At 48.3% G+C, this 25,106-nt stretch overlaps 2 protein-coding genes across 3 annotated transcripts; one reads left to right on the top strand and one right to left on the bottom strand.

Moving 5' to 3' along the window:
* Nucleotides 1-774: 774 nt before the first annotated feature.
* FAXC (failed axon connections homolog, metaxin like GST domain containing) lies at nucleotides 775-20,468 on the top strand. 2 transcript variants are annotated; one of them, XM_032958058.2, is made up of 7 exons: nucleotides 775-1,043; nucleotides 3,814-4,253; nucleotides 7,071-7,209; nucleotides 8,936-9,147; nucleotides 10,234-10,454; nucleotides 14,474-14,590; nucleotides 15,792-20,468. In XM_032958058.2, the coding sequence occupies exons 2-7, from the start codon at nucleotides 3,832-3,834 to the stop codon at nucleotides 16,049-16,051; spliced, it is 1,371 nt and encodes a 456-aa protein (XP_032813949.2). In that variant the 5' UTR covers nucleotides 775-1,043; nucleotides 3,814-3,831; the 3' UTR covers nucleotides 16,052-20,468. The 2 variants fall into 2 exon arrangements, with proteins under 2 accessions (XP_032813949.2, XP_032813948.2); XM_032958057.2 differs by lacking the exon at nucleotides 775-1,043 and adding an exon at nucleotides 1,074-1,386.
* Nucleotides 20,469-21,767: 1,299 nt separating this feature from the next.
* LOC116944452 (trace amine-associated receptor 365-like) lies at nucleotides 21,768-22,805 on the bottom strand. The gene has a single exon (XM_032958071.2). It carries the CDS (start codon nucleotides 22,803-22,805, stop codon nucleotides 21,768-21,770), a length of 1,038 nt encoding a protein of 345 aa, XP_032813962.2.
* Between the last annotated feature and the right edge of the window lie 2,301 nt (nucleotides 22,806-25,106).

Genomic DNA, 25,106 nt, shown 5'->3' with positions numbered 1-25,106 from the left:
GTCTGAGTTGGTCTGCAATAAGGGAGGCACTGACAAGGGGTTGACAGCTTTGAGTTGCTGCGGTTGTGTTGGGCCGGCTTCCATGACAGTTCATTCAGTGCGGTGACGTCACACGAACGGCCTCGGCCGTTGCCGCGGCAACCGCGACGAAAGCGCGGGCGCGCGATCGCTCGCCCAGTGCCCCCCCCACCCTCTCCCCCAAACCCCCACCCTCTCCCCCAACCCCCACCCTCTCCCCCAAACCCCTACCCTCTCCTACACCCTCTTCCCCACTCCTCCCACCCTCTCTTCCCCACCCCTCCCCCCCACCCTCTCCCCCACACCCCCACCCTCTCCCCCACACCCCCACCCTCTCTCTCCCCCCCACCCTCTCCCCCCACCCTCTCTCTCCCCCTCTCCCCCCACCCTCTCCTCCCCCCCACCCTCTCCCCTACCCCCCCCACCCTCTCTCTCCCCCCCACCCTCTCCCCCCCACCCCCTCTCTCCCCCTCTCCCCCCACCCTCTCTCTCCCCCCACCCTCTCTCTCCCCTCACCCCCACCCCCTCTCTCCCCCCACCCTCTCCCCCCCACCTTCTCTCTCCCCTCACCCCCACCCCCTCTCTCCCCCTCTCCCCTCACCCCCACCCCCTCTCTCCCCCTCACCCCCACCCCCTCTCTCCCCCCACCCTCTCTCTCCCCCTCACCCCCACCCCCTCTCTCCCCCTCTCCCCTCACCCCCACCCCCTCTCTCCCCCTCTCCCCTCACCCCCACCCCCTCTCTCCCCCCACCCTCTCCCCCCCTCTCCCTACCGCGTGAAGGGAAACTCGGCGCGCGCTCCCGGCCCCTGCAGATTCGTCCCTCCCGGCCCGCATTGCCCCCAGTTGTAATGGAAAACAACAACAACATTCGTGTATAAATAATACACAACCTTCAGCTCACATTCACGAGCCGCCTCTCCGTTTAATTACCTATCGTGCTGGCGGGAGACGGGGGGGGCGATGGGATTCTCTTTAAGGATGCTTTAAAAAAAAAGAATAGTAATAATTGAAGGCGCCCCAAACGGTAAGAATGTTTATTTTTTATGTAGTCTTATGATTAACGTGTGAAGCATTTCGCAACGTGACCCGCGCGCGATTTAGAGGGCGATTCTGTACCCGTACACGCGACGTGCGTGTACGTGTAACACACATTTATGAAGATACATATAAACGATATGTGTGTCACACGACAACGGCGTGTTAAATATTAAACGCGATGCATCTTCTATTTTAAACAACGACCACAATTGCGTGCAAATGCGTCCGTGCGTTGCGCGGAAGCGCGCATTATTACGTCAGCTGAAACGCGATTGTGCGGCAGAGGGCCTCGTACTCGGCCTCGCCGCATGAACGTGCAATTTCCATCGGTCGGTGTGAGGGGAAATCCGCAGTCGTTGCTTTTTGTCGTTGTCGTTGTTGTTTGTTATTGCCCCACCCACGAACGTGAGAGAGTATTCGCGCAACGCGCGGGGTCTTGTGCCTCGCAACGAGCCGAGGCAATTGCCTCGGCTTTGGCTCGAGAGGTTTTCGGAGACGCGAGGCCGAGAGGGTGGTCGGTGGTGGTGGTGGTGCCCGCGGTTCTAATTCCATGGTTGTATACCGTGAGTTGGTTTTAATTTAGGCGGCAACGCTTCGTAAACACGTGCCGGGATGCTAACGTTGCTACAATTGGTGATGTCAACAGCCACCACATCCCATGTGGTGCAGGAGTGTCCCCCTGTATTCATAGTGCGATGGGGGGCAGCGCTTATTTCTTCCAGTGTGAGACGTGGAACTTCCCCCTCCGTATCAGAAATGTTAAGGTCGCTACAGAGATCTGCGTAGAATCGTGTCGGCTCAAAGGTCAGAGACGCGAAGCCGAGAGGGTGGTCGGTGGTGCCTGGGGTTCGAATTCCATGGTTGTATACCGTGAGCAGGCGCGTTTTAATTTAGGTGGCAACGCTTCGTAAACACGTGCCAGGATGCTGAAGCTGCTACAATTGGTGATGTCAACAGCCGCCACATCCCATGTGGTGCAGGAGTGTCCCCCTGTATTCATAGTGCGAAGGGGGGCAGCGTTTATTTCTTCCAGTGTGAGACGTGGAACTTCCTCCTCCGTATCAGAAATGTTGACGTCGCTACAGAGGTCTGCGTAGAATCGTGTCGGCTCAAAGGTCAGAGACGCGAAGCCGAGAGGGTGGTCGGTGATGCCTGGGGTTCGAATTCCATGGTTGCATTCCGTGAGTTGGCGCGTTTTAATTTAGGTGGCAACGCTTCGTAAACACGTGCCAGGATGCTGACGCTGCTACAATTGGTACCTCTTCTTTGGTGATGTCGACAGTCACCACATCCCATGTGGTGCAGGAGTGTCCCCCTGTATTCATAGTGCGAAGGGGGGCAGCGTTTATTTCTTCCAGTGTGAGACGTGGAACTTCCTCCTCTGTATCAGAAATGTTGACGTCGCTACAGAGATCTGCATAGAACGACGCGGAACTTCTTTCCCTACATCAAAATTTTAACACGTAGGCTTTCGCGACCAATATTATCTATAATACAGGTTTGTTGGGTTAGATCGCGTAAATCTAGACATGCAAATGTTGTGGATTTACTCTCCAACACACCGGTGTGCTATACTAGTAGCGAATTGGCATGCTCTGTTTACGTGAAAACCCTTACTTATTGGCTGTGTCGGGTGGTGGTGGATTTAACGACGCATTCATATTCATAAGCATTATGCTTATGGATTTACGCATCATTGGCATCACGCAAAAGCCATCAACATTTCCCGAACAAGTCCACTGTGGTCCTCTTGCCCTAGGTCACCGGGTTAATGTGACGGCCACTAGAGAGCAACAGTAATTGACAGCTTCATACTGGTTGTGAAGGCTGTTGAAAGCGATCTGCAATAAAAAAAATATTTGGAAAGGCAGACGATAGCAGAGCAAATTTGGAGTTGATCGTGACGAGTGAAGTCCCAGTTTGTTGACAGAAGAACTTGTTGTCGTCAAACCAGCGTGTGATACTTGCTATGACTCTGGTTCATAAATGTGGTCATTCATAAATGAAACAAAGAGCAACAAAATTTTAAAATTGCATCAACGGCATCGAGAGAGATGAATGCTTGGAATGGCTGTGCATTGAAAGATATTGGAACACGTGGCTTAGAGAACATATGTAGTTTAAATTCATAATACACGCTATATTCTTGGTTCTTTCGGTAAAGTCACGTAGAAGGGAAACAATAAAATAATTAAAATATAAAACAAATTTCTCACAACGTTTCGACTGCAACACAAGCTATCATCATCACCTGATGATGATTGTTTTATATTTTTATTATTTTATTGTTTCTCTTTTACGTGACTTTACCGAAAGAACCAAGAATATGAATCCCTGCAGTCACGAAAGCTTTCAATAAAAAAAAATACACGCTGTTAATAAAAATAAGTGGGCTTCGGTAGGGCATGGCCGATGGTTGAGAATAATAATGGAGTTATAGTTAGGCGTCCACTGAAGAAATGGGGTGGTGAAATCATCTCTTGTGCAGGAACTATATGGATTTCTACACTGCAGGACTGTGAGAGGTGGCAACGGCTATGGGGGGACCACCATTCATTAGTAGTAAATTGCCAATGGCTGGTGATTATTGTGAAGCACAGTTCACCCAGTGACTTTGAGTTAGATTCTCTGCCACGGCTAACAGTAATTGGCAATCGATATCTGAGGCGGCCCTCATTAAACACGCACTGACCAGCGTGGGGAAATATCATGAATCTCCAGCAAAACTTGACACCTTGGACTTACCCCTTTTACAGGTGGAGGAGCGGCTCGCAATGATGTGGACCAATCATTGCTCGCCGTGGCCTGTGGGCGGCGCCTGGCAACGGGCGTGGCTGACGTACGAATGGGGATGGAGCTCCTGGCAGGTGCCGCCACTGCAGCCCTGCTTCCTCTCGCTGTTGGCCGGCGAGAAGATTGGCGGGGTCTGTCTGGCGGAGACCGGCGGGTGTGGTGGAGTCGGCGGCGGCGGTGGCGGTGGAGGAGGCAGCGGCGGTGGAATTGGCGGAACGGGGTGCCCTGCCACCCAGGCCGGGTTCCTGTCGCTGCTGGCAGGCGGTGGCGGCGGAGACATTGGGGGCAGCCCCCCAGCTTGCACAGGAGACGTGAGCTGGTGCCGCAAAGCACTGTGGGTAGCGGGCGGGGCGCTGCTTGCCACGGCGGCGTTCATCATCCGCGAGGTGATCATATCTACCAGGTGAAGTATTTTTTATTTATTTTGGTCTGTTGAAATCTGAATCTGTTATCCTACTATTGTGGTGTAAAGAGTCCTTCCCCCGCTGCGTACGGTACGAAAGAAGTTCAACATACATACAAGGGTCAACACACTGGGCTTTCAATCCAGAGGTTGCTGTTTCGATTACATCTGCCTGTTTGGCAGTTGTAACGATGGTGCATTTTTTTTCAATCCACCCTTCCCCGCCGCCTCTGAGCACCCAGAGGTATAAATGGGTTTACCAGAGTCGATCAGCAAGGTCACGTGTGATGGGGTGGAATAGGAGGCCAAAGTACCCTCTGGAGGGGGTCTCTAGGGCTTCTTCGTAATGGAGGCCCTTCCGCCAGCAGTGGTAAGAGCAAGCCATTACAGGCCTGAACTTTACCATTTTACGCCCAGGACGTAGCTTATCCATAGCGCTCCGATTAGTGTGGTTGGCTACGTAAGGTGTGAATGAAGTTCAACATACATACATGTACGCCAGGTACGCAACGCACATTGACAGCCATCACGTAGCGGTTCTGTCCGGCGATGGGGTGGAGAGATGGGGAGAAGAGGAAAGGGGTTAGAGGTTACACAATGAGCTTGGTGTGCAGCACACGCGCAAAATCTAGCGCTTTGGAGGCGAGGGGTAGGTGGACCGCGCAGACTGCCTGCACATGGCTGCGCTACCATGGCACAGGGGGATGGATTCATTTCTCACTCGATATTATCCGGAAAACTGCTCGGCCTCGGAGTAGGCATTATTGGCGCAATGCACTACCACGGGAGGACAAGGTGCACATATCCATAATACAACTATATTGTTGTAGCATGTATTCCTATAAACTCTAATAGGTTAATAAGAATGAAGCAGTATCAAGAGGACAACATAATTAGAGATGGCTGTGGTATGCCAAAATAATTCCCGGAACAGCTTTTCGGACTACTTCGGCTGAAATGAAACCATGCAGGTACATTATTAATAGGCGGCTGCATACATTATTTTCATCATTAACCATAATCAATCCACAAAAAGTGCAATGATTCAATTCATATTCTTGGTTCTTTCGGTAAAGTCACGTAGAAGGGAAACAATAAAATAAGTAAATATAAAACAATAAAATTCTCTAGGCCAATTCTTCGACCACATCAATTTCATACACCCAGCCATCAGATTTACCATGGAAGTCGAAACAGATGGCAAGCTACCTTTTTTGGATGTCTTAATAAAAAAGAGACCTGATGGTTCAATGAGCCACTCTGTCTACAGGATAGCTACCCATACGGATGCTTACCTGAAACCGGATTCCCACCACCATCCATCCCAGAAGAATTCCCTCATCAAGACTCTGCACCATAGAGCCCAATGCATATCCAACCAGGAACACATAGCCAGTGAACTCAAGCACGTACACCAAGCTTTTAAGGCTAATGGTTACTCCGACTACACAATCTGCAAAGCTATCACTCCAACCATGAAGAAGGACCTTCTTGAAGAGCCTTTCAAAACCATCACTTTACCCTACATTGCGGGGATCACATAAAATATCTCCAAAATCTTGAATAAACACAAGATCCAGGTCCAATTCAACACATTACATAAAATCCGTGATCTGGTTGTCTGTAAAAGATGTGATTCCGGACATACATTACCCTGGCGTCTACACACTAAGTTGCCTCTGTGGTAGTAGTTACATTGGAGAAACCAAACGACATGTCTCGGACCGCATTTGTGAACACAAAGCAGACCTAAAACACGGTAGGACCAACACCTCGGCCGTAGCAGATCACTGTTATAATTCACTAGGCTCACATGACATTGACTTCTCCAAGACAGAGGTTCTTTGCAAACCATCTGGCTACCATGAGAGATTCGTTCATGAGGCTATCCACATATACAAACACAGAGACAATTTCAACCGAGAAGATGGATTCTGGCTTAGCAATCATTGGAAGGATTTGATAAACCATTTCGGATCTTAATTGATTGTTCACGCTTACGGTGGCTTTCAGACCGCATCCATTATTTTCGTCTCCCCCCTCCTCTTTTCCGAACATAGATGGACTTGTCCATCTGAATAATTACCAAATCGCTCTCCGTGGTGCTAACGTAAAAAAAACCCGCCACTTTAAAAAAAAATATTGCTGTGGTTTTCACACCTGATGATGATTGCTTGTGTTGCAGTCGAAACGTCGTGAGAATTTTATTGTTTTATATTTTTATTATTTTATTGTTTCCCTTCTATGTGACTTTACCGAAAGAACCAAGAATATACATACTATCATCGCTATCACGAGCAAGTCAAGTCAATTTATTTCTGCTTACATGTGTGGCGCCTTTCCAGCGCAAATATACCACTCAAAGCGCCATCATCACGTTAACACTCATAAACATTTGTTCATTCGTTTCTCAGTCCGCTTTTCCTGGTGAGGGTTGCGGCGGCAGCATGTTGAGTAGGGCGGTCCAGACCTCCCTTTCCCTGGCAACAGACTCTAGCTCTTCCTGGGGAATTCCCAGGCATTTCCAGGCCAGCTGAGCGACATAGTCCCACCAGCTTGTCCTGGGGTCTTTGCCCAGTGGGACGCGCCCGGTAGAGTTCCACGGGCGAGTCTATTGGGGAGCTTCCTTACCAGGTACCCGGACCACCTCAACTGGCTCCTCATAAACTACTCATGAACATAAAAAAAATATTAAATTGTATACAACGAGAAAAAAAATTATATACACACCAGCAACAGCTGTTTCAAATATGAAGGCAAATTGTGACTGTGAGATGGCTGTGGATGTGCTGTGTGTGCGCTCGTGTTGGTTACCAGGTGCACTGTGGCTGACGATGCGAGCGGGGATGTCGTGATCCTGCACCAGCACGCTCGGCCTAGGGGCGGCGCTCCCAGTCTCTACCCCGCGTGCCTCACCGCTGAGACGCATCTGCGAATGGCACGGCTGCCCTACAAGGCGAGACCACGTTTCGCGTGTCCAACTCGGACCCTTTCGTTTCGGCGCTGTGCCGCATCGCGGCACATTGGCGTGGCTGTTTGTGTGCGTGTGCAGGCCGGTGCCGTATCAGAATATTTATTTACACTGGAAGAATCCGATGAGCTATAAAGCGCTTTTGCACAGATGTCCGATATCACAGATGTCCAGTGCAGAGGCAGTGGTAGCCGAGTCGGCCCCCGGCAGCGCACCCTCGGCCGAGGTGGACCCCGTTCCGAACGCGCGACCGATTAGTTTGAAACGAGGCAAGCGGTGGCGGCCAGTGGATAAGGTTTCTCGTAGACGGTTTCAGCACCACAGCAGTGGGACCGGTGGCACATTGCCCCAGGCACCAAAATATCGAGCCGCAGCTTCTGTGTGCAGGCCGTGCAACTGTATCGAGACCCAATAGGCTGGAGGAGGCCTAGGCTATGAAGAGGTTGGGGAATTGGACAGGCTGAGATGGTGAGCGGTGGTGGGGGCGGTTGGGGGGGGCGATTTAATTCCTTCCACCACAGGGCCCTTTCCAAATTACGCGATGCCACGAAACCGTTGGTTGCCATGTGTGACAATTCACCCATCGAACCGAGGGTAGGTGTCAGATTTGTATTCTGGAATCACTTATTTTTTTAGTTGTTGGCTCATTTGTGTTGTGTGTGTTTGTTTATGCCTTCCTGTTTGTGCTGCCTGGTCTGTTTGGGCTGCCTGGTTGTCTTGTTTGCACGGTGCTTAGCGTGCTCGTTTTGTCTCGCTTGTTTTGTCTCTCATCTGCACGGCCTCATTTGCGTTGCCCGTCCCGTTAGTTTTCTTTCGCCAAAAGTAGCATTAGCATGTAATTAGCATGTCATTTGAATGAATTGTAACTTGCTCGTTCCTACATGTATGATTCGATGCTTCTATCACGAGCGTAACCTGTTATAATGAATCGATGTATTGTTAAGTGCATATTAAATTGTATCATAATTTGTGCTGCTTTGATTCGTTTCTTGTTATTGGTGTGTGTAGATGTATCGGCGCATATGGCTGCATGCAAGATGCCACGATTGTGCAGGTTATTATATTTTTTCTATTATTTACATCATCGTGACTACAACGTTGGAGAATTATGCTATTTTTGCATTTTTTTATTGAAGTTTTGATTATCACGTGAATGTTTGTGTTACTGCAGTGTGATGAAGGATCTCTGCCCTTGCCTACGTGATTGTGCGTGAGTTCTTGTGCTATGTATAGCGATGTGTTTGGCCTGTCATTGGAAATTAAATTCCTTTAAAGCCAAAAAAAGTTGAAAGTTTCCCTTTGCTTAAACTGGCATGTGTTTGTGTGTCTCTGTATCCATATGTCTGTATTTCTGTCTCTCTGTAGGTCTGTCAATGTTGCTGTGTATTTCTGTCCATGAATATGTCCGTCTGTGCCCTTTTTTGTGTCTGTGTATATGTTCATGTCCATTGTTGATTCCATGTGTCCATCAGTCCATTTGTGTGTCCGTTCTCCCACATGTCTACGTGTTCATCTGCCCATGTGTTTGTCCTTCCATCCCATGCATCCATCCATGTCCCCACGTGCCTATCTTTGTCTCTGTGTATCTATCCACATACCCATTTGTCCATCTGCCCGCCCGTCCGTCTGTCCATGCATCCGTCTGTCTGTCCATGCATCCGTTTGTCTGTCCGTGCGTCCGTGCGGGGGCGGTTGTGCGCGCGTCCCCTAGGTGTGCAGCGACGCGTGGCTGCCCCCGCACGCTGTTTCACCATGGCTGGAGGTCCCGTGCGGACACGGGAAGACGCAAGCCGTGCAGGGCATCGAGGCCGTCCGAGACTTCATGGAGTCGCTCACCGGTGACTCGGCAGTTCTGCCCGCCAGCGCTCACCAGTGCGGGGTGGCGCGCGCCGTCATCAAGATGCTGGAGGACCACACATACTGGTAGTGTAAGAGGGTCATTTTGTATTTCTCCAAGTCCAATAAATTGCACGGGGTCCGCTGCTCAGAGATTGTGCATCTACTCTCGTCGCATTCACTGACCTTACCTACAGACCCGTAAACTTACATACAGACTCGTAGACTTACATACAGACCTGTAGACTTCCCACAGACTTACATACCGACCGATTGACTTACATGTAGACCCATAGACTTTCTTAAACTATGTAGGCCATTCATTGCTATGGACTTCATCGTGGTCATAATCCATAGGCCTACATAGATAACCATATATTTACATACCTCCTTGCATAGAGACCAGTAAATTTAGATATTCTTCTCGGCCAAAAATCCCATCATTGCATGGGGCTAGATATTCCGAGTTTGTTTTTCTGTGTACCTCTTCTCTGTCCTTCTTTCGTAACAGCCATTATCTTATTTTAGTCCACCACATCCTCCCATCTTCCTCTCAGCCTTCTACTTTTGCTGCTCTGCACTGGTGTTGTCTCCATGGCCATTCTTCCAAATGCATCTTATTTGACTCTTCTCAAAACATTCCTGAACCACCCAGGTCTCCATGCTCTGAAGCTCTAACCTCTTCATTCCGTCTCCTTATCTGTTAGAGAAATTTTCAATTTCTCATCTCGGCATTATCTATTGTCCTTAAAAGCACCCTGTCTTATTTCTTCTTCCTTAGTGTCCACAGAACACCTTTTAGTTTGCAGGGCATCTTCCTATCACATTTAATTCGTCAAATAGCTCGCCATTTATGCCATAATGCCCTGACTCTTACCCTTATTCTCAAACTCATACCCACCTTCCTCGCTTACTACCATTGCACAGAATTACTTGAACTTATTGACCTGTTTGATGCCCAGGATTTTTTTGTTGATCACATTTTCTCCTGGGTCAACCCGGACCTCACAGGAGTTCTGTGTAAGTATCAACAAAGGGGAGCCAAAGGCGGACGGGCGCCGTGCCGGCCTTTGTGGGTGCTCGCTGACGGCGTTTGCCGCAGCAGCGGGTCCATGCGGTAGGCTACACGGTGGGGTGGAGGGAGCGGTGTCTGTCTCGCCCCCGTGCCCGCAGGGCGCTGTGCAGCGTGCAGTGGCTGGAGTGCGCGGAGACGATGCGCCGCCTGGTGCACGTGACGGGGCCCTTCCCGCGCCTGCACGCGCGCCTGCGCTGCGGCCTCGTGTGCGCCGAGCTACGGCGTGAGCTGGCGGCGCACGGGCTGGCGTGGGCCGCTTGCCCGCAGGAGGCGCACCGCGCCATCGAGAGCGACATCCGCGCCGTCGCCAACATCCTGGGTGAGACACGGGTTGCGCGCGTGTCGCGCGTCAGAGTCGGCGATCTTTATTTAGACTGCAGGAGGAATCCGATGAGCTGTGAGGCTCTTTTTTTCACAGATGTCCAGTATGGGCACGGGGTCAGCAAGTTACAACAGGAAACTTCAGTGAGGGAAAAAAGTATTTGATCCCCTGCTGATTTTGTACGTTTGCCCACTGACAAAGAAATGATCAGTCTATAATTTTAATGGTAGGTTTATTTGAACAGTGAGAGACAGAATAACAGGAACAAAATCCAGAAAAACGCAAAAATGTTATAAATTGATTTGTATTTTAACGAGGGAAATAAGTATTTGACCCCTCTGCAAAACATCACTTAGTACTTGGTGGCAAAACCCTTGTTGGCAATCACAGAGGTCAGACGTTTCTTGTAGTTGGCCACCAGGTTTGCACACATCTCAGGAGGAATTTTGTCCCACTCCTCTTTGCAGATCTTCTCCCAAGTCATTAAGGTTTCGAGGCTGACGTTTGGCAACTCGTACCTTCAGCTCCCTCCACAGATTTTCTATGGGATTAAGGTCTGGAGACTGGCTAGACCACTCCAGGACCTTAATGTGCTTCTTCTTGAGCCACTCCTTTGTTGCCTTAGCCGTGTGTTTTGGGTCATTGTCATGCTGGAATACCCATCCACGACCCATCTTCAATGCCCTGGCTGAGGGAAGGAGGTTCTCACCCAAGATTTGACCGTACATGGCCCCGTCCATCGTCCCTTTGATGCAGTGAAGTTGTCCTGTCCCCTTAGCAGAAAAACACCCCCAAATCATAATGTTTCCACCTCCATGTTTGACGGGGATGGTGTTCTTGGGGTTATAGGCAGCATTCCTCCTCCTCCTCCTCTATAAACGGCGAGTTGAGTTGATGCCAAAGAGCTCCATTTTTGTCTCATCTGACCACAACACTCTCACCCAGTTGTCCTCTGAATCATTCAGATATTCATTGGCAAACTTCAGACGGGCATGTATATGTGCTTTCTTGAGCAGAGGGACCTTGCGGATGCTGCAGGATTTCAGTCCTTCACGGCGTAATGTGTTACCAATTGTTTTCTTGGTGACTATGGTCCCAGCTGCCTTGAGATCATTGACAAGATCCTCCCCTGTAGTTCTGGGCTGATTCCTCACCGTTCTCATGATCATTGCAACTCCACGAGGTGAGATCTTGCATGGAGCCCCAGACCGAGGGAGATTGACAGTTCTTTTGTGTTTGTTCCATTTGCGAATAATCGCACCAACTGTTGTCACCTTCTCACCAAGCTGCTTGGCAATGGTCTTTAAGTCAATTCCAGCCTTGTGTAGGTCTACAATCTTGTCCCTGACATCCTTGGAGAGCTCTTTGGTCTTGGCCATGGTGGAGAGTTTGGAATCTGATTGATTGATTGCTTCTGTGGACAGGTATCTTTTATACAGGTAACAAGCTGAGATTAGGAGCACTCCCTTTAAGAGTGTGCTCCTAATCTCAGCTCGTTACCTGTATAAAAGACACCTGGGAGCCAGAAATCTTTCTGATTGAGAGGGGGTCAAATACTTGTTTCCCTCATTAAAATGCAAATCAATTTATAACATTTTTGACATGCGTTTTTCTGGATTTTTTTGTTGTTATTCTGTCTCTCACTGTTCAAATAAACCTACCATTAAAATTATAGACTGATCATCTCTTTGTCAGTGGGCAAACGTACAAAATTAGCAGAGGATCAAATATTGTTTTCCCTCACTGTATACAAAAACACGATAGGAGTGCAAAATAAAGAAAAGAGTAAGCAAGTCACTAAGTATGAATCAATAATAATACAAATCTTTATTATACTAGCTTTCTTGCCCGTCCAAGGACAGGTGTCTTTTGCATTAAATCTGAAATATTCAATAGAAAAATTGTTCCTCTCATAATTATTAATGAGGGGGGGGGGGTGTGCCCCATGTGGAGTGACGTCACCCGCTCATGATTATTAATGAGAGGAGGGGTGCGGCATGTGGAGTGACGTCACCGCTAATGGTTATTGGGGAGGGATGCGGCATCTGGAGTGACGTCACCCCCTCATGATTATTAATGAGGGGAGGGGTGCGGCATCTGGAGTGACGTCACCCGCTCATGATTATTAATGAGGGGAGGGGTGCGGCATCTGGAGTGACGTCACCCCCTCATGATTATTAATGAGGGGAGGGGTGCGGCATGTGGAGTGACGTCACCCGCTCATGATTATTAATGAGGGGAGGGGTGCGGCATGTGGAGTGACGTCACCCACTCATGATTATTAATGAGGGGAGGGGTGCGGCATGTGGAGTGACGTCACCCGCTCATGATTATTAATGAGGGGAGGGGTGCGGCATGTGGAGTGACGTCACCCGCTCATGATTATTAATGAGGGGAGGGGTGCGGCATGTGGAGTGACGTCACCCGCTCATGATTATTAATGAGGGGAGGGGTGCGGCATGTGGAGTGCGCGACCTTCTTGCGCGTTCGTGTAAATTTCCACGTGGGCATGAATATTAATGAAGGGGGGGGGGGCTCTTTTGCAGTGACGTCACTCACGGATGTAGCACTCTGCTGCGTGGATTTATTTTTTACCGTCACTTTCTGTAAAGAAACGTCATATTTGAAGCGACTTTGCATAATAAATTATTTAATTCAGCTCGACCTTCCTCTGCGTTAGTGTAAAAATCCACCCGCACATGAATATTAATGAGGGGGGGTGGGCCTCATGTGCAGTGACGTCACGCGCGGGACAGACAGACATTTCTGGGTGATTATAGTAGGTAATACGTCCCGATTTATCAAGAATGCGCAGCGGTTCGCGCACTGCACTGCGAACCCGGTGACCCACGTTCGATTGCCGCTCACGGCCAACACAAGTGACGATCATTTGATCCGGTCCTGGGCCTCCCCTGGGTTGACTCGCCCTCAAATGAGTACTTGGCGCGGTGTGTAAACATCAGCACAATTGCCACTGGAGAGACAAAAGCGGCCGGGCGCGGTGCTGGTTACTCACCCCCTCGTGTGCCATGCCGGCCTTCATAGGTGCTCATTAATAGCATGTGTGTGTGTGTGGCTGTTTGGGTATGTGTGCTGAGCAGGTGTGAAGAACCTGACACCTGTTAAAGCACTGGGCAGGGATGATCTCCCAAGTGAATTGCTGAGAGAGTTTGTGCGCACACTGCCTAACATGAAATGATTATAACTGCTCGAACCACTGGACAGGTTCTACACCTTAGGAAGGATGCCTTGGTGGTCCCCCTTTATAAAAAAAAAAAATGGTGACCGTACTGAATTCTAAAATCTACTCGCGTGTTTGCTTTCTTAGTCCGCTGACTGGGAAAGGTTTTTGCCAAGGATTATTCCACATTGTCTGGGGAGTGGTGGCGTAGTATTTAGCTTACTGCGCGGCGAACCCGTGATCTGAATTTGATTCCCAGCCATGGCCAACATCAGTGGTAAATATCAGAAGTTTACTTCGCCTCCCCGAGGCCAACTCAGCCTTATATTAGTATCTTGCGTGCTGTATATACTTCAGCACTGGTGCTCACCCCACCTGCCCGACCTTACAGTTCCAGCCTTCGTATGTGTTCGCTAACAGCCCTTGCCCAAACAGCTTCTATAAGACTATATGGGTGACCTTTGTCTTTGTGCATGTGTGTGTATGTTTCCATCGACTCAGCCTCAAATAAGTACCTGGTGCGGTGTGTAAACATCGCCACTCGGGAGACAAAGGCGGCCGGGCGTGGTGTTGGCCATCTACCCCTTTGTGTGCCGTGCCGGCCTTCATAGGTGTTTGTTAACAGCACTTGCCCCAACAGTCTTTGAAGACTGTACGGGGATCTTTGTCTCCGTATGTTCCCGTGACGTGTGTACATTCTGGCTCTGTCCCATGGCCTGCCGGCAAACCTTTGACACTTCACGTGGCCTCAGTGCATCCAACCTAGCAGAAGCACTGTGGTGACGTCACCGCCACTTAGTGGCGAATGGTGGCTGCTGCTGTTGTACGTTCCCAGGAACTAAGCGCTACATGCTGGGTGACCGACCGGGCGCTACAGATGCCTGCGTCTTCGCTCACCTCTCCATCGCGCTGTGGCTGTTGCCTGGCTCGCGACCGCACCAGCTGCTCACCGGTGAGTAATGCTGCCGCGCGATATGCCTGCATTTATTTTTGTAATACCCGCAAAATCCCTAGAGATGAAACATCTCGTGTGCAAGGGTGTCCATGGCGACACGACAATATGTGGTATAGTGTAAACCCCGGGTCCACACCTGAGCGATCAGTTGCTCAACTCGGTTGCATGCGACTTAATTGTTTATATGTGGACGTTTGTGCCTAGTTGGCGTACCACAGGGGTCAGTCCTTGGATCCCTGTGGTACGTGAGAGGTCAATTTCAATCAACGAATCAATTAAAAATCCCAAGCGTGATTCTGCAGGTTGGGCTGCTCCGTTGAGAATTTCTCATCTCAAACTATCATCGCGCACTACTTACCGCGGGCGTCTTCAACTCTCACGCTTGGATTATAATCACCTTGCGAAAGAGAAAACACTCGTGATAAGTAGCGTGCTTCTGCGGCTGTCTGGAACGCTCTTCCTTCGGATATTAGGAAGCCACTGAAGCTATGCACTTTTAAATCTTTGGAATTGCTTTTTCTGTTTAGTTTCTTGTCCTTTCCCTGCACCTCCCGTTAGCACGCTTGGCTACGTACGATGCGAAAGAAGTTCAACATGCATACACACATGGGCGCTGCGGTGGCGAGATGTTATCTCCCTCGCCTGGTATACAGGAGATCGAGGGTTTGATCCCAACCCTGACGCCTGCTGTATATTTGGAGTTTGCATGTTCTCCCTGTGGTCGCGTGGATTTTTCTCCGGAACCTCTGGTTTTTCCCTCCACGTTTAGAAACGTGTTTAGAGTAGATGGCTGCAATACATTTCAGGTCGCTTCTGAAAAAGAGATATACAGCTCAGCGGGCCTTACCTGGTAAAATAAAAACATCACATTTACCTCTATTTAAGACCGAAACAGGAGGATTTCTCCTAAATTCTGGCTGTCGCCTGATGATGCTGGTTGTAATTACCGGCGAAATGTTGTGGGTTTACTCTCCAACACACCGGTGTGCTGAACTAGTAACGAATTGGCAAGTTTTGTTAACGTGACAAACATTGGCTGTGTCGGGTGGTGGCGGGCTTCACAACACATTTATGTTTACGCGATCTGACACAAAAACCTCTATTATGGAAAATAGAAATAGATTTACTTCTCTTTTTTTTTTAACATACATCCATCGTTACTTTCCTGCACCGTTCACTCCTTCCGTCTCCGTTGCAGAGGAACTGCCGAGCCTCGTGGCGTTCTGCCACCGCATGCGCAAGCGCTACTGGCCCGAGTGGCTCCCGGACGGTGACGATGGCGGACCCGCGGGTTGGCGCAGGGCCGACGAGAACGGCAACCGACGAGTGGCGACGGCGACCGAGGAGGACGAAGAGGAGGAGTGCGACTTCCTGAGCAGCGAGGACCCGCTCAGCGAGGAGCCGAGCCTCAGCGGGGAGCCATGCAGCGACACCTCGCTCCAGGTCGACTCGGAGTGATCGCGAGAAGTCTCGTCCGGTGATGGTAATCGCGGGAGTAATGCTTCAGCAACAAAAAAAAAACCTCTCAAAGCCAGGCCCGAGTCAGCCGGAATGTGGCGGTATGCTGGAAAGGTATACCCGATAATAAATAAGTAGACCAAAAAATGGAATGTTGTCTGAATGGGGCGTCCACCAGGATATGGAGCGATAAAATCAGTTTGTGCGCAGGTGCTCGGCGAATCATTACATCGTCCGACCATGAGAGGTGACAGTGTTCTTGTGGAGGCTTTCATCCAGCAGTTGATTGTTCATGGCTGATGATGATGATGAAACCAAAAATATCTGACTGGATCACTTTGCACGCTAATTAGTCCGTACGCTAATTATGACAAATTGTTCTGCAGTCAATCCATCAGCTTACCGCGTCCTAAAGCTCGGTGCCGATCATGTGTAGGAATTCTCAAATGCGCTTATCAACGTTGGGAAATGTAACACGCTTCCCCCCGACCATTGTAAGAAACGCAATTGACGTGCAATGGCGTACGAGTCATTCTAAAGCGATAGACTTATCTGTTGATTGGTATTCGTTGAGCCCGTGCCCTTGGATGCCACGTGGTCTGGTATGTACTCTCTTAAAATGTAAAAAATAGAATAAATCCTTCAAGCCTGTCAGAAAATCTCTTCATACTTCCACATCCAGTGAGCTTCAGCTTTCCCTCTCTGCTACATGCCGATGGTAAGTGACTCGGATAGAACTGTTACGAGAAAAAACATGTAAATATGATATTGTAAATCTTTGGTTAATTTGTAATTAAACGCGTCAGGTGTACATTACACGTGTAGATGTAATTTTTTTGTGTTGACAGTGATGTGTTTTTAGTTCACATTTGTGTCAGTATGCCTTAACTGGAATGGTTCTCCCCAAAAATTGAGTCCGGCTTCGAGAGGTTTTGCGTTAATCGTGGTGAGAAGTGAGGTGAGGTGATGTGGCCGGGACGGCCGCTAAGGGGCGGGGGGGGGTTAATAATAGCCATGTCAGAGAGACTTGAGCTGAAAACGCCAATGTCTTTGGGTTTTAATGCAGGTTTCAGCCACCCCAACTATGATCAAGCCGGGGCTCTCTCTCGAGTGTCCAAGGGATGCGTCTCCCGATTTTGGCGTCATCCGAAAAAAAATCGGACCTAGGTACCAAAATTTTCGAGACGAGTTTCAGATTGAACTGTAAAAGGGAACGTTTTGTAACCCTCCACCACCCGACACAGCCAATTAGTAAGGGATTTGTCACGTAAACAAACGCCAATTAGTTACTGCAGCCCACCGGTGTGTTTGAGAGTAAATGCACAACATTTACAATTTAAGTACTCAAGAGTAAATCCACACCGGTGGGTTGAACTAACTAATTGACGTTTGTTTACGTGACAAATCCCTTGCTAATTGGCTGTGTCGGGTGGTGGAGGGATACGACGCATTTATACTTACGTGATCTAACCCAAAAACCTTTATTATGAATAATATTATTGGTCGCAAAAGCCTACGTGTTAAACTGCAAAAAGGAAGTTAACGTCGTCAATTATGTCAATGTCGCTTTGGCTGTTTTCCTCGGTCGGGGGGGGGGGTGGGATGGTGGCGCCTGGCATTGTAATGCCGGAGGCACACGAGTCGATAACAAAGTCTAAATGATACTCGTCGTCGATCCAAAGTTTTCATTGAAAAGCTGAGAATGGTAAATCCGAAGTGTTTTAACGTGAAACGCTTTCCTAGAGTATCATACATTGATCTTCTCGGCCTGGTGGCCAGTAACTGCACAACAAATAACGTATTAACTTTTCCCTTAATTCAACTAAACCTACAGCGCCGAGAACGTTTTCAGGTTTTTATATATATGGAATGAACGCTCTACAGAGCAGATGCTTGGTGTTCCCCAAATCAGGATAAAGAGACCTGGGTTTGTAGTGTAGTGAATTGAAGTGAAAGTAGTCCTATGACACCATCTTCAGGGGCTGTTTCCAGACACAGGACGGTGCACTGCTCGCTGTGAGCATTACATATGGGAATGTCTTCTTCATTTGGCATAGCGCATAACACAAATTGAATACAATTGGGCGATTCGGCCAAACAATATTTGGGGAAAAGCCTTAAGTGGCTGGGTTGCTCAGACGACTTAGAATGGTCGTGTTAAAAGACCATCAGCCAGCACCATGGAAATCTTATTCTTCTGTTTACATTTCACTGTTATCTCACTGTGATGTGTATTGCCTTATCGTGTACACGTGCAGCCCCTTTGTCAATCCACTGCTGGATGAGTGCCTCGCCACGCCGTGCAGGTAGTGGTAGAAGTTTTGTTTTATTGCACTCCGTGCTTTCGCTATTAGAGACGCCGGGTGATTCTAGATAACGGATCGCGAACGCCGCTTACGCCGTGATGTCTTGTGGAGTGGCCGGAGTGGCTCAGGAGTCAGAGCGCTGAGCCGGAGCCGGAACCGCTGGGAATCCTGGGTTCCAATGCGGGTTTCAGCCGACTTTGACTCAGCCGGGTTTCTCAAGTGTAGCGAGTTGATGATCTCAACCCAGTCACCAATGACTGGCGCAAATAAATCTGTCACATTCAATTTTAGTTTTGCGCTTAATTTGGCAGAATTCCCGAGCATTATGCGATGAACATTCCTTTTGAAGTGACAGGGTTGGGTGGGAAAGTGCTGCCCTCTACTGTGTGTGGAACAGAAGTCACTTGGAAGGGATCTCAGAGGTAGCTCTGTGATATCTGCTTCCGTGGGTTATTCTCTAACCCGGGAGAGTTCCAGTGCTCTCTGCACGAGACCCGAATGGACTGGCTGGCGTGCGTGCGGGCAGCCAAGTGCACGGTGATGACAACAACAACCGCCATTTGCCACTAAGTGGCGGTGATGACGGCACAACGCACACCTGCATTATGACGTCACCTGCATTCCAGTACGTGCGTCATGCTGTCGTCACGCCCCCCACTCCCAGCCACTCTCCACCATGCCCAAATGCATGGGCAGTGCTAGTTTATATAAAACTAATATTTTGTTGTGGGCTATTATATATATATTTTTATGTCTACTGTCTTGCAACTTATATATTTTTTTATCAACCATTGGTCCTTATTTGCTTGTTCATTTATTACCACATTGCCAATAGAAATTAATTATGGGTACTGAATTCCCTGTTTTCCTGGTTGTACTTTCAGAATGCATCATGATACTGCTACCGCAGCAGCTGTCAGTGATGACGATCGTCCTGCTTGTAATGATGATGCTGGTGATGATTATACCGCCTTGATTGGAATCGAACGAGTCAACTCCCCCCCCCCCCCTCCCCGCAATTCCAGTTGTATTAGTTTCAAGAATCAAATCCTTTTTCTCTCGTTGGTACTCTCTCATATTGTCTGGTTCCGCCTTAATTCACTGCATTATCCCAAAGTAACAATTAAAAAAATGTTGCTTGATAAAGACCCATCCATGTCGTATGTACACAACTTTGCTCCGTATTTAAGACCGAAATAGCAGGATTCTTCCGCAAATCTGGCTGTTGCTTGATGATGCTAGTTGTAATTACTGGCGAAACGTGGTACTCGAATTGTAAATGTCGTGGACTTACTCTCCAACACACCGGTGTGCTGTACTAGCAACGAATTGGCACGTTTTGTTTATGTGACAAACCTTGGTAATTGGCTGTGTCGGGTGGTGGCGGGTTTAACGACACATTTAGATTTATGCTAACTGGCCCAAAAAACCTCTTATGGATAATATTGGTCGTGAAAGCCTACGTATTAAACTGATATTGCACTTCTTTCGCACCGTACGTAGCCAACCGTGCTATTCGGAGGTGTGGGTCATGGTGGGGGAGTTTATCTGTGTTGGTCATGGGGGTTATTTGACCGTACTTCACCACGTCATTCAGTACAGATTGGTTGAATTGGGGGGCCCAGAATAAGTTCAGATAGCATTGACCACTGTAGGCCGTAGCTGAGGATCAAACTCGCACATTGTGCTATGACTGCCAATCCGGGCATAGCGTTCAAGTTACTATCCTGCCACTCCCCGGCTTATCGTAAAGATGTATTTGAAGTTAAATTTATATATTCCCAAAAAATATGCAGACGTTCTCATTACATGACAGTTAAATTCACTGGTCACACCTTACTGACGAGACACAGAGAAGTTGAATCGGGTTGACAGTTTGCCTGCTTTAAATATATATATACTGCTGGATAACATTGATGCAGAGGATGCTGTATCGGATGATGCGCATATCTGTTGCCTGTCTGTGAAATATTATTATATATATAACGGATGTTGTTGAGTGCTTTACAAAAAAAACCCCACCATGAAATGAGTTTATCAAGTTGGAAAAACAAACTGTTATTTTTGTTTACTTTATTTCACAACGATATAAACGTCCACGTAAACAATCATTGTATCCATGTCCATCACATTTTGTACTGTTTATGAAACGGGGGCTGCCGGGGGGCCGTGGGGGTGAGAAAAATTAACTGTCAAACGCATTTTAGGATAAGGAAGGTGGCTGGATGACTCAGAGGTCAGATGCTGTTAGCTGGCACCACTGAGAACCTGGGTTCGAATCCGGGTTCCAGGCGCCCCGTGATTAATTCGTACTCTCAGGCGTAGCGCCGTCGGTCATCTCAACCCGGTCGCCAAAATGACTGATGAAAAAAATAACCGCATCGCGTTCAATTTGTATTCGCACCAAAATTTACTAAATTGCAGCTCTGTGAATTTTTAAATATCGGTTTGACTCAGGCAGGAGGGTTGCGCTGTTCTATGAGAGTCCGGAATGGATATCCTTCGTCTTGTGCCATGACACCGATAGCACAATCGGGATGAAACTGGGGAAAAGCGAATGATATTTTTTTAAAATAAAGCACTCAAAGGTGTACATCAGCAAAGGCGAGCCACATCTGTGAAAAAGAGCTTCACAGCTCATCGGATTTCTCCAGCATAAATACACATTCTGATTCTAAAGATTGTGAGATGATGGATGAGAAATAGAACTGATAAAGTAAAATACCACAGCCTCGAGTTGTTAAGATTCAGAGACTTCAAATATTTATTTGCATTTATTTCTAACATCACCTGATACATGTGAGAATATGTTTGGCGCAAACAGGATTTCAAATTGAGCCTGTGAGCCTGGGCAGGGCAGGCAGGGCACGTCGCTACGAGAGATGCTGGCCGAGGGTCACGACTAATGAGGGAGCGACAGCCAAGGGAGGGAACACGTCCAAGAGGTGACGAGATGTTAATTACCTCGCCTGGTATACAGGAGGTCGTGGGTTCAATCCCGAGCCTGACACTCATATATTTGGAGTTTGCGGTGTCTCTCTCTCTGTGGTCACGTGGATTTTTCTCTGGGTCCTCCGATTTTTCCCTCCGCATTTAGAATCGACGTGCGTTATTGAATATTTGGCTACTGCTTTACTTTTCCACGTGATAAGCCACTTCGTTGAGCTATCATTTGTGGCCAGGTCGCTTCTGATAAAGAGCTATATAGCTCAGTGGGCCTTTATCTGGTAACATTGAAAATAGTTTCTCGTTTAGTTTTTCGTGTACTGGTGCCAGGTGTACCGGTGCTTGGTGAATTGGAACATCGCGTCGCCGTCATAGATGGCAATGGATTGGGAAGATCTTCATCCAGCAGTCGATAGGTCATGGATGATGATGATTATGATGGAGCCCTCTACAAACTATACAAATTAGTTATGATCATTTGTTGCCTTGTTGAGGTAATTTAAGTTGGTGTGTCGCGCTCCGGGCGCAAATATTTTGCAACTCAGCATCATCTTGAACGCGTTGCGGAAGTGCAGATTGAAGGATGCGTACAGCAGCGGGTTGAAAGCGGAGCTGATGTAACCGGCCCAGAGGGCCACCCTGTACACAGACATCGTGTTCTTGACGGCCATGGACGACAGGACGATGAGGTAGTACGGGAGCCACGAAACGAGGAAGAAAAATATGATGACCCCTAGAGTTTTCGTGGCATTGTGCTCCCGTTTGATCACCTGGAGCGTCGTCTCTTCCACCTTGCAGGCCACCAATCTGATCTTCCGCATCTGATTGCGCGCGATCCTGTAGATTTTGGCGTAGACGCACACGATGACCAGGAGAGAAGCGAAGTAGGGACAGTAGCCGACGACGAACATGATGCCCATATGCACGTAGAAGAGGCAGTTGTCCGCGCAGGATTTCCTCGCAACCGTCTGCTCCGAAAGCGCGGAGCTGAAGCTGAGCAGGATGGGCGACGAGAAGACGGCCGAGCCGAGCCAACAGAAGCCAATGATCGCCGCCAACGATCTCCTGGTCATCCTGGTCGCGTAGTGCAGGGGATCGCTGATGGCCACGTACCTTTGGAGCGCGATGCTGCCCAGGTGGAGCATGGAGCAGTTGGTGAGCATGTAGTCGATGAAGAAGTGCACATTGCAGAACACGTCGCCGTAGAACCAGCAGTTGAACATTTCCTTGGTCATGGCCATCGGCATGATGATCAGGCCGATGAGGAAGTCGGTGACGGCCAAGGAGAGAGCGAGGACGTTGGTGGACGTCTGGAGCTGCTTGAAGAAGGCGATGGTGCTTATGATGAGCAGGTTGCCCAGGACAGTGGTCACCACGAACAAGGAGATGACGGCCAGGCTTGCGGAGCGAGCGGGCAGGGGCATGGTGGGACCCGTACAGTTGAAGGCGTCCATGTAGAGGATGCAACCAGCGCTGGCGTGCGTGTCCGTGAGGTTGGCCATGCCGCGTGATGTTCAAGGAGAGGGCTTTGACAAAGTTGCGAGTCGGCGTGGGGGGTGGGGGGGGTCACAAAAGGCTGTTAAGTCGTCCGGCGCTAGTGGTCCATGGGCATGGGTTCACAGATGACATCGGTCTGCTGGTGGTGGCCTTGTGCTCTCTCCTTGACGGACATTAATTTTGTAAACTACATCAAAAATGCACGAAATTTTCTTTAAAACTGTAATTGTAGTTTTTCGAATCCGCAACCTTTCACTCGTTCGTCGCAGTGGCGGTGGCGGGCGACTTAAGATTAATCTGGAGTGATGTCTGAAGTGTTGTTAAAATTGTAAGTGATTGCCTACTCGTTAATGGGGTATTGTAAATGGTTGATAAGCGTGAGTTGAACGTGCTTGTAATTTCCCGTGGTGAAGGCTCTAACCCCCCGAGCGAGTCCGGTTTAAAGAGGTTTCGCCGTCCACATGCAGTGGAGCTCTTCAGTCACGGAGAAGCATCGGAAGCCCAATTGGTGTTATTTATAATTATCATTGGTTTACTGCCGACTGTTCAACGCCCTCTTAAACTCTACGTAGTCGAGCAATGATGGTTTCCCTCTGGGAAAACATTTGTCGTCGTTGATCTGCCAATACAAAGTAGAAATCAGCGTGACATTAATCGATCATCGCCTCCGATTAGCACGGTTGGTTACATACGGTGCGTGAAAGAAGCTCAGCAGCAGCAGAAACGATGTATCCCCTGCTGGGTGAAAGTCTCAGTGGAAACAGATGTAGTTCAATCTCGCAAACCAAGACGTTAATAAATGCTCCCGTGAACGTATTAAATCAAAAAATTATAACGATAGGAACAAATACATCGAGATTGTACGCACGCGAATGCTACCTCTCGCGGGCGGAGACGATACAGCCCAAGAGTCACCCACGACATGCTACGCCGTGAATTGTATTCGAACAATAAAAATACTTTCAAGGCAAAATGGTGAAAGTATTCGCCGTCCAAGAATGGTTGATGACGTAGCCATTATAATAAACACTGTTGATCATCGACAGCAGTGGTTCTTAACCTTTACTGCAACCTTACACCCCTTTGATTCTCAATCGTAAAACATATTTAATGTTAAATACAGAGGCGTTCGATGAAACAAAGTGAGTTGTACTCACGTGCCCGTGCTTAATTTGTGTTTTCGATGTTTACCTTCTAAAAACATCTGGCCATGTCTCGCCACCCCCAAAATGGGGACCCTGCACCCCTAGGGGATGCGTGCACCCCAGGTTAAGAACCACTGGTATATTGTATAGCGTAGTGTATAGTAGTGTAGTGTATAGTGTAGTGTATTGTACAGTGTAGTGTATAGTAGTGTAGTGTATAGTGTAGTGTATAGCATAGTGTGTAGTGTATTGTATAGCGTAGTGTATAGCGTAGTGTATAGTAGTGTAGTGTATAGTAGTGTATAGTAGTGCCGTGTATAGAAGTGTAGTGTATAGTGTAGTGTATAGTAGTGTTGTGTATAGAAGTGTAGTGTATAGTGTAGTATATAGTAGTGTAGTGTATAGTAGTGTAGTGTATAGTAGTGTTGTGTATAGTGTAGTGTATAGTAGTGTTGTGTATAGAAGTGTAGTGTATAGTAGTGTAGTGTATAGTAGTGTTGTGTATAGAAGTGTAGTGTATAGTGTAGTGTATAGTTTAGTGTATAGTGTAGTGTATAGTAGTGTATAGTGTAGTGTATAGTGTAGTGTATAGTAGTGTATAGTGTAGTGTATAGTGTAGTGTATAGTGTAGTGTATAGTGTAGTGCAGTGGTTCTTAATCTTTACTGCAGCCTTGCACCCATTTGGTTCTCAACTAATAAAACATGTACAATGTTAATAAATACAGAGGTTTGATGAAGCAACGTAGTTGTACTTACATGCCCGTGTTTAATTTGTGTTTTCGATTATTTACTTCCTAAAAAAAAAATCTGGCCACGTCTCGCACACCCAGAAGGGGCATCTCGCACCCCAGGTTAAGAACCACTTCTCTCTACAGGAAATTACTTTGATGCGTTAGCAAATGAAGAAACATTGTTTTATGCTGCTGCGTTGGCAGCTGTGCACAGGCACAGTTAATAAAAAAAAGTCCTCAACACATTCGCTAAACAGACAACACCGTGGCCTTCTGAATAAATAATGGTGTAAGAGGCGACGTTTCGGGCAATGGCTCTTCCCCCCCCCCCCCCACAGCACACAAATAGAGCGGCCAGAGAGGTCAAAGTGAACCGCGAATAAGAAGACCACAAAGTTGGTGGGCCGAAGATAAGGGACACGCGAAACA

Source organism: Petromyzon marinus, chromosome 21, assembly GCF_048934315.1.
Source record: "Petromyzon marinus isolate PM22_M1 ecotype Great Lakes invasive population chromosome 21, UKy_Petmar_22M1.pri1.0, whole genome shotgun sequence".
Classification (NCBI taxonomy): Eukaryota; Metazoa; Chordata; class Hyperoartia; order Petromyzontiformes; family Petromyzontidae; genus Petromyzon; species Petromyzon marinus.
Note: the sequence above shows the minus strand (reverse complement) of the source record. Positions and strands in the feature narration are given on the sequence as shown.